Below are 9,581 nucleotides of genomic sequence, written 5' to 3'. Positions count from 1 at the left end.
GCTTTTTCAAAGACATTCAAGATTAATAGAGTGAAATTATCCCTGTGAGTGGGGCTCAAGAAAACCAGGCTCCCTCGTGCCCACGCTGGTGCCAGCACAGTGTGGGGCTCCTACCAGCTCTTGACAGATAGCATGCTTATTATATGAATGACAGTACCAATGACTGCTTTAAACTGAGGCTTTAAAAATTTAAACTCCTCAGTTGTTCTGTGCTGTAGCCACTGCGCACCCTTGGTCCTACGCTACCGAGAAACGTTGTGCTCAGTAACAGAGGGGAAAAGGCTTTTGATGATGCCTCTTTGCAGGTTTTTGGATGAGATGTGCCCAGCGTTAGGGCTGGAGGACCCGTCTCACAGCCCGCAGCGCTGAGGGCATAGCTCACATCCCCATTCCTCTGCCCACCGTTGAGATTTGCTTCTAATACTGAGTGGTTCCCAGCTCGGTTTGCTGTGGGTAACCAGGCCATAACCCTGCTTTCTGCTCCTTCATCATCTCACAGTATTTAAACCAGCTCTGAAAGGGGTACAAAATAGCACTCTCACTTCTAGAACCTTTCTGTTTTATCACCCCAGCCAGCAGCCCCTGCTGACACCAAGTCTCCCAAATCAAGAGGCAGGGAGCTTCACGTGACACGGCAGCATCAGTCCTCCCGCTGATCTCCAACCCTTTCAACTTCCCTGCCCGCTGCGTGCGGAGGGAAGCAGCTGCTTTATCCCTCCTGTCCAGCTCCCTTTCAAAGACAAAATCTGTCTCCTTACACAAAGATAAAGCAGCAGAAACCCAAGAGAAAGAGCAAAGGCAGGAGCAGCTAACTGGAAGAGACGGCTCTCGTGCGGGTATGTCCTGCTACCTTGCTCCTGAGCTGCTCGTTTTCCTCCTTGCAGGCTGAGAACTGCTTCTTCCAGTGCTCGATGCTGGCCGCGGACTCCTGCAGCGCCGTGGTCAGCCTGGCGTTGCTCTCCCGCAGCGTCTGCAGCTCCGTCTCCCACTTCTTCACGTTGGATGAGCTGAGAAAACCAGGGTGCCATTAGGTGGCTTGACCTTACAATCCTGCCTGTCGTTAACTCTTCACCTGACTGCAAACTCATCCACCCGTGGCGCGTTTACCAATACCTGTTGTTATAAGATCAAGCGCACTCAGATGTATGTACTTGCCTTTAGTCACTGCCTGCCTAAGGACACCAGAAGCCTTAATTTGACAGCCTCTGCCAAAACAAAGTGATCCATCAACTCCAGCAACAGCGATCTGTGCTTCTGGAACAAAAGTTCTGCTGTCAACACAGGCTGTAGGGTCAAGCTGGCAACTGAGATCTCCACCATTTGCAAACAGGGGTGTTAATCTACACATTTGCAGACAGTATAATAATTCAGAACAGAAGATGGCTATCTTCTACTACCTATATTTAATTTTTTTTAATACTCTATATGTTACCTATATATATATTTTTTTTTTAATGCTCAGCCTTAGAAGTGTTACATAATGATGAAAAATTAAACTACTCATTCCTCAAAGCTTCAAGCTGCAGTGTAAAGCATAAGATTAGAGAGTGAATGGAAGGAAGGCTTTGGAGGCCCCACATGCTAGTTGCTACTTGCCTGTGGAGGTGTCTTCAGCAGGGGGAACGAGCAAACGTTATGATTTGAAATAGGTTACGCTATTGAAATGTCAAAAAACAGAGATGACGTACTGCACATATAATACATGCAAACTTAGAATTGCTCACTGAGTAACAATGCTTACAGTGCTGCTGCCTTATCCTGTTAGATTTTCCTTCCATTCACAGACATACTCACACGCAAGAGGCAGACAAGGCAAGATCCCAGTAGAGAATTATCCTATTTTAATGTCGTAACTGCATATTCCAATGCCTGTATTTTCACTACGGCTGCAAATTACTTTTCTCAGCATTTTCAAATAATTTATTAAAGCAAATAGCAAAAAATGTGACTTCAAGAGGCATTGTCCACAGCTTTAGAAACATCCCCCTAAGACTTCTCAGCAGCCTGGTGAAATTATAATTCTCACTTCAACTTTTTACGGTTGAGTTCATTCCCTTTTATAATTTTAAATATCCATATCTATTTTCATCAAAGTAAATGTAGCAAACTCAAAGAGGAAGAAGAGATTGGCTCCACGTGTTATCAGTAGCAATTGCTCCCCCATGGCTTTGAGGTTATTTCTGTAGCTCTAAAACTTAAAAAATGAAAGGGGCTATAGGAGTTGGCTTCAGCAGAGTAGAAAAGTTCTTATTTCAACATGAACTAGATTAGGAAAAAAATAAATGGTAAACATCTCTCAACTGGATACCAGGAGGTACTTGCTAAAATCTGCTTGTTCATCCATTCTACTGCATAATTTGAAATTAATGCAATTACATTTAAATAATTTCTGTCAATATCATTAGCCACCAGATAATTACAGCACGCTATTCCAATCCAATTTAGGTACTAAAAGAACTTCACCTTTGGGCTAGAGCAATTTTTAATTTATCATTCTCAGACTTGAGATGTGCCTCAGCAGGACCACCGTGGGATGCTTTCTCATCGTCTGTCCCGTTCACACTAGATGCTCGAGTGGAAGATGGTGTTTCACGTCCAGATTCCTGCAGCACAACACACAAATGAACGCTGGGCATCTCCAGCATCTCCTGCAACACCACTACATCAATTTCTTTGTAATTTTGATCTCACACTACCCTGCTGAGACCTAGGCTGCATATGCTTGACTGGCAAAACAGTGGTAACAAACACATACCCTTTACATCCTGGGTGCAAAGCTGGTCTGTTTAAAAAGAATAAAAAAATGATAATGATACACAAAATGGAAGTTTAAACTGTTAAAAAAAAATTAAGTGTTTTTAACTGACAAGGCTTGTGTTTTCTAAAGGTTGGTTGTTTTTTTTTTTAAGATAATGAAACAATACAGTGCACCTGGAAGCACACAAAGTCCAAACCAAAAATAAAAAAAAGATACTGCTCCTCCAAAGAGACACCATTCAAACGCTGCTTGGTGCTGATCACCAACAGAGAACAAAGTGAGCCATAAAGGTCATGACCAAAATCTTTAAAAAATGAGTATGCAAAGTCAGCCTCTCAGATCATATTTGTGGACCCCACAAAGGGGTTAGTTGCAAGACAAAGAGCATTCAGCAACTTTTTTCTGATCATGCATCTGAATGTCACTCTCATCAAAATTTATGTAACTTTCCTCCAAACATTAGCCCATGCCAAGAACACCTGCTGAATGGGGTTCATTCTCACCTAATGCAATGCACATGAAATGACAGTCAAACATAGAGAGAGACAGACAACACTCCATTTCCTCAATCTATAAGAGACCCAGATCTCCCTGGACCTTCCCACATCACAGCTTCCCCTCAGTCGCACCCAGGCAAGGAAACACTGTGGCCACAAAGTCAGTCTCTCCACTGGAAAACTGGATTCCTACAGGTAGAAGTGATTAGGCAGATGACAAAGAGAAGCATCTTGATGAATCACATTTACTGTTTACTGAAGCACTACACTAACTTTCCAGCGACTCAAACTAATGTGTAACAGTACAAATCAAAAGATATACAGCTTTCCCTATGATTAAAAAAGTTATAACAGCTCAAGAACTGCTGAAAAAAAATTGGATATAAATGAAGGCAAAGAGGAGATGGATGAAAAATATTCCTCTGACAATGTTAATGTCCAGCAGCTAACAATTACCTTTGGCAATTTTAATTTTATATAGTTTAAGATTGCTGCCAGAAGCTGGTACAGTCCATTAGAAAATTTAACTTTGAATTATTTATCCTGTATGCACACAGGTATTAAAGCTAAATTACAAACCTGGGAATGATTGCTTGAGGTCTCAATTTTCTCTTGAGATCTGTCTCTTGCTAGTTTGGCAGCTTCTTTTACTTCTTGGAATTTCTCTGCAAACTGGAAAAAGCATAAGGATATTTATTAAAATAATTTATCATCTATTAAACTGTCCAGATTTCTATATTTATATGGTTTATAGATCTCCAAAAGTGAACAACTAATTTTGGTAATTTATAATTTTTGTCAAGAGAAAACATTTTAATTCTTTGGCAGGGAGGTTCTTTCAAAAGGAACAGGGGTGTTTTTAGAAGAGGGACACCTCTGTAGCTCTGGCTGATCACAGTAAAAACCCATGGAGATAAAGGAGCTATTAGTGTCTTCTGGTTTGATTTGGTTTTGCTTATTTTTCTGTTTCACTAGATGCTGACAGTCTATTAAGGTTGAAAGTATAAAAGGCATATGTTTGGATAAAAAAAATATCAATGTCTCCTATCCCTAAGAGCAAGTCAATTGAATTAAAAGAATGCAAATGAGCTCATGCAAAATCTGCAGGATGTGAGCAAGGGATTATCATGACATAGAAAAAAGGAGAAAAAGGTAGATCTGAATGTACAAAGGGGCCATATGAAAACACAGCTTTTATTGTCTAATTTTCTTATTACTGGCAAACGTAAAGGTAGAAGATTTCAGGGAAAGCCTTGAATGCTTCTAGTAAGAGGGTTATATCAAACTGGGGGAGGCAGGGGAAAGGAAAGATAAAGATGAAAAGCAATGATCTCAACCTCTACAAGTTGCTGAAGGACATCTGCTCCAAAGCCAGCCTGGCACTTCTGAAATACAAGTATTATCAGAGCCAGTCAGGGTTGCAGGGCTTTAAACACTTTAAACAGTGTTTAAAGTTTTAAAAGGAGGATTGCAAAGATGAAAGAAAAGGCATTAAAAAAAAAATCATTAAGATGTATCCTGTATAAGAACAGGTAACTTTGTCATCCTGCTAAAGCAGCTTGGTCTTGCTTGCCTGTGTTTTGAGAAACTTGGAACCGTAGAGAGGAAGGACACATTAAAAGTGCACATAAATAAATCTATTTCGTTGCACAGTTTGTGAATAAAAGGACTGTCATTACATCCTCAGATAATTCAGAACATGTGACAAAATTGTAAATAAAAGCATGAACATATATCACATTTTATAGTCAAGGAATGGGAAGAATCATTATCCACTTACTAATCTTATCTTCTAACTTTTAGATTTAGTAGGTATTTAGCATGCTCTCTCTCAGTAAAATACTGGGACTATAAAGATTGATAAAGCAAATCATCTCCAACTTGTCTAAGAAAAAAAAGGGCTTTATATGTGGAGGTACCTTTCTTTTGTATAACACACACAAATGGAGATTTGCAACAAACACAGGTACATCATCCTCAAATCCACGGATAAGCATATTCTCAAAGCCAAGTGAAATCTAGAGTGTAGACTACAACCTGTGACGATGTTTATGAATGAAGATTGAGCTCTCAAATCCAGCTGTTTTCTATACAACAGCTAAATGCATAGGCCAAGTACGAGCTCTCGGATGGCAGTAGTCGCTATCTGATGGCATGTGCAGTCACTACACACACAAATGACTTGATTACCATTGTAGCACTATAAAGATCATTAGGAGCAACTACATTACATTTTTGCCTTACGTGATTTGACTCCAACTTTACAAAAAATTTATCTCCTGCTGCGACAAAACAGCTATAACAAACTAATTATTTACAAAATATTGTATTAACAGTAAGCTCTACACTTGAGTTTCTTGCAAATAGTAAAGGGTTGTTTTGAGTTTCTCTTTTACAATAAATCTTTATGGGCAAGTATGAAAAATTTATGAGGGTTCTTCATGGACCGTATGAAATATGAAAAGACAAAAAGAATTGGAAGCGATCTATCAAATTTTATTTTTGCAACTATCTTCATAAAGCATACAGAAGACTGCTGTGAAAAATTATGTGAGCTGAAAAGAAAATGACATTTTTCCACATTTCCATAACAAAAATTGTATACGACTGAGCAAAGCTAGCTAATCTTCAATATAAAACTGATAAGGATCTCATCGCACAATAGATTTCAGTCATGTCTCTCGTTTACCAATGCATGTATTTAACACATTTGCTTTTAGAAATAAGCACAAATAACTGAATTTTTCACCATCTTAGTGACAGATCTTCAGCTTTAAGAGTCAAAATATTACTCTTCATTCGTATCGTTATTACAAATTTAAAGACAGCTGTAACAGAAACGGTGGTGAAAGACTGTCTCTGAGTTTTGTTTACCCCACACATTTGGAAACAGTCAGTCCACAAAGAGTTCTGCTGACACTTCTTTTTCATTCTTAGCTAATTAATACCTGCTACATTTTACTAAAAGTCTATTTTTGAAAGCTACAGAGGATCACTTGGCTTGTTATGAAATTAAAGCCTTTCACTTGATTACTCTTCTGAGTGCAGCAACATGGTGGTGACAGCCTAAGCTTGTGCAGCATTACCAATGCTAATTGCTACAGCCGCAGACCAGGCGTATCTGAAGCTACCCAGATCCTGAGGCCAACTCTGAGAGTGATGGCATGGTCACAGTGCCTAATCACTGGCAGAAAGTAGAGAGATGTTTTCTCTCCAGTAACTGATTTCTTCTGTACCAAACATAAATAACTGACAAATAACTGACACTACAAATTCATGTGCCACCTAAGTTGACTTTGAGCTATCAAACCATTGCAACAATAGGCAGTGCTTTTTAAATGTGAAAATTCTAGTTAAAAAGTGAAATAAACTTCTGTTTAGTAAATGAAAACTTGGTAAATGTGGTCTCAAGGGGAATGCATGTATAAATACTCAAACCAACTAAAAAAAAATCATGGTGCTCCATCTCCTTCCATCTTTACTCCATCTTCCCTTTCCTTCACACTTGTCCTCAGGCAAAGTTCCCCAAAATTAATAAAAAAAAGACTGGAGGAAAAACGCCAACAAAACATCACTCCAATAGCCCATCATGGATTATATGAGGTGTCTTCCCACACCCCAGGAAGCTGTGAGGCTAAGCTGCAATATGGAAAAGATTTGCTGCTACTGACACTTGTGAAGCCTTTTAGTCTGAAGCTGCTGCAGCCCAAGAGCCCTGTTTGATTATGAGTCTTGGCCACTGAATTTAATGGGGACTCAAGGATGCTACTGTGCATTGCACAAATTATTTAAAGGTTGTTCAAATCTGCAGCCAGCTTGTCACCTGGATAAATATATATATTTAAATAGATCTTCTTAACATTTTATACATTAAAAAGCATTATTTTGTATGTGTAAATTTTAAGCTCCTGATCTGGCATAATATTTTATGTCTCCAAATGACAAATTGTGCCAGTGTCAGATAGATGAAACAGCTGCTCCCACCCAAAGCAGTCTCATAAATATTTCATCACTCTCTCGGTTTGCAGAAGGCTGAGTGATGTGACAGTCCTGATTGGGAGCATTGCCATGCCGAGACCCACAACACATGCATGGCTTTGCCACCGTGGTTTTCTCTGGATGACCCTCCTTACCAGGTAGACTGGCAACAAACAAGACTATTTACTCCAGAACAGCCAGTGCACTGGCAGAACCGAAGCTGGTTGGACTGGGGGGGTTGCCCTGTGTGCTGGGGACAGGGCAGGCTCTGCTCCAAGCTGTCTCCCCTATACCACAGTGCCTGGCAAACACCACACAGGTGATGTGAGCGCATGCATAGAAATAAAGTCCGGTGCTCCCCAGATGCTGGATGCAGTTGCTTTATGATGTGCAAAGTCTGGGTTTACTGGATTTCTCACCAATACAAATCTTTGTCCCTATGCCCTTGACCACTTACAGCTCCTCAGATAGCTTGTCGGCATCGAAGCACCTTGAATGATAGCAGAAATTATACTTAACCACTTCATGTGCAAAACACGTCACTACCTTTACAGCAACAGCCCTGCCTTTTCATCATGCCCAGGCACACCATTAATTCTCTTTTGATTCCTGTTTCCATTTAGTTGTAACAATATTTGAATAATATCTTGAGACCTTTTTGAGGCACAGGATGGGAAATGGGGAAAGGAGGGTCAGTGAGTCCTGCAAGAGGGGAAAAGGACCCTGAGGGTATCAACTTTATGCCCTGGGATTCTCCCAATCAATATGAATTGTAATTAGGTTACTAGGTCACTGAATGCATTTTTCATTAATGGCTCATGCTTAATTTGAACTGCTTTTCCCTATAGGTATGGATTAATGCTTAAGGATCTCAAGAGAAGCACAGCATTAGAAAGAGGCAATATCTTTTATTAGGCCAACCAATATACTTAACAATGCAGAGATTTTTAGGAGTGTTAGCCTCTTCCCATGTCTCATTATTATTCATTGTTTTCAGCAGACATTTTTCAGCTTTATTTATTTATTTATTTTAAGCCACAGCTATTGATCTCTGGTTTAGTGGAGTTTTAGTGCGTCCTTACAATTCCTGATTAAAAGCTTCTATTATTTCCAGTGAAACTGGCAAGTTTTAATTTATATCTTTTATAAGAGTATAATGATATCAACATAAAATGAAACTCTATTTTACTATTCCCAATACGCTTATACATCTGTAATCTCTTCATCATCTCTGATCTTTCGGACTAATAGTTCAATAATTAAACTGAGGAGTATGGATGATAAAGGATATCTCTGTCCCACTGCTTTGCCTGGTGGTAGGTTTTCTAAAATTTTCTAGACAGATGTCAGATTTTTTTTTTTTTTAATAGATCATCTCGAGCCATTTTCTGAAGTGCTCCCTTTAAGTTCCCCTTCAATTTTCTGACCAGAAAAAGTCTTTCTGCTGACTTAGAAAGCTTTTCCTGCAAGTAGAAGGCTATATTATCAGCAATGGGCTCTTCAGCAGATCCTGCAGTGCAAACAGATGTGCAAACTGATCTGGAGAGAAACACGGCTGGTGCAGAGGTGCCCCTGTGCCCACACTACGCGTTTTTCAGATTGGCTCTAGTCCAGCCACATGAACATTGAAGAGCTGCTTTCTGATACCAGCATTAAATTGACTCTAAGTACATGTTCAGACAGTTTTGGAGAATATGGTAAAATCTCTCTGCTTAGGGTGCAAGGACCTCCAAACGTACCTCGTGCCTCGTTACACCTCTCATCTCCTGAGCCAGCCTCAGCACCACCCGCTCCATGCAGCATGTGCTCCATGTTTAACCCCAGCCAGCACTGAGGTACCATGAAATCATCTGTCATGTTGCAGAGGTGTGACTTCAGTAACCTGGGATTAAAAATTACTATCCCATGGTGCTAATTCTTTCATTTGGTGTTCAAAGGTCCTCCCATATTCCCATACTACTTATTAGCTACTATGAACACCTCTTTGTCACAGGAGTGGAGAACATGCATAGGTGAAATGAGCAGTCCTCTACACTTGAGTAAGCATCATGAAACATAAATATCACCAGTACTTCATTTTTAAAAAACAGTTTTGCATGTGATCGATTGGGCAGCCTTAGCATCCCAGAAGATCACATTATTGCCACGGCACCTTTATGGACATCCCATGTCCATTAATAATTTAACGTGAAAAGTAAAATATGCTTTACTTTTAAGAAATAGCTGTAAAAAATGCAATTCTCTGGAAATTGCAAGAACTCAGTAAGACAGACAGTTAAATAAATTCCTATTACAATTCAGTTGATGGAAAGGTCCTCCTTCCATTGCAATAGTCTGCCTTTGCGATT

General features: G+C 39.8%; 1 protein-coding gene across 1 annotated transcript in view; it reads right to left on the bottom strand.

Moving 5' to 3' along the window:
- The window catches only part of HOMER2 (homer scaffold protein 2), a gene marked incomplete at its 5' end in the record, with an annotated part of 34,847 nt that overhangs the window by 6,537 nt on the left and 18,729 nt on the right, over nucleotides 1-9,581 (bottom strand). Inside the window, 3 exons of the mRNA XM_010164673.2 lie at nucleotides 851-1,007; nucleotides 2,464-2,603; nucleotides 3,835-3,927. Coding sequence (XP_010162975.1) covers nucleotides 851-1,007; nucleotides 2,464-2,603; nucleotides 3,835-3,927 — 390 coding nt within the window. The remainder of the gene's footprint in view (nucleotides 1-850; nucleotides 1,008-2,463; nucleotides 2,604-3,834; nucleotides 3,928-9,581) is intronic.

This window comes from Antrostomus carolinensis, unplaced genomic scaffold (genome assembly GCF_000700745.2).
Source record: "Antrostomus carolinensis isolate BGI_N321 unplaced genomic scaffold, ASM70074v2 scaffold31263, whole genome shotgun sequence".
Classification (NCBI taxonomy): Eukaryota; Metazoa; Chordata; class Aves; order Caprimulgiformes; family Caprimulgidae; genus Antrostomus; species Antrostomus carolinensis.
Note: the sequence above shows the minus strand (reverse complement) of the source record. Positions and strands in the feature narration are given on the sequence as shown.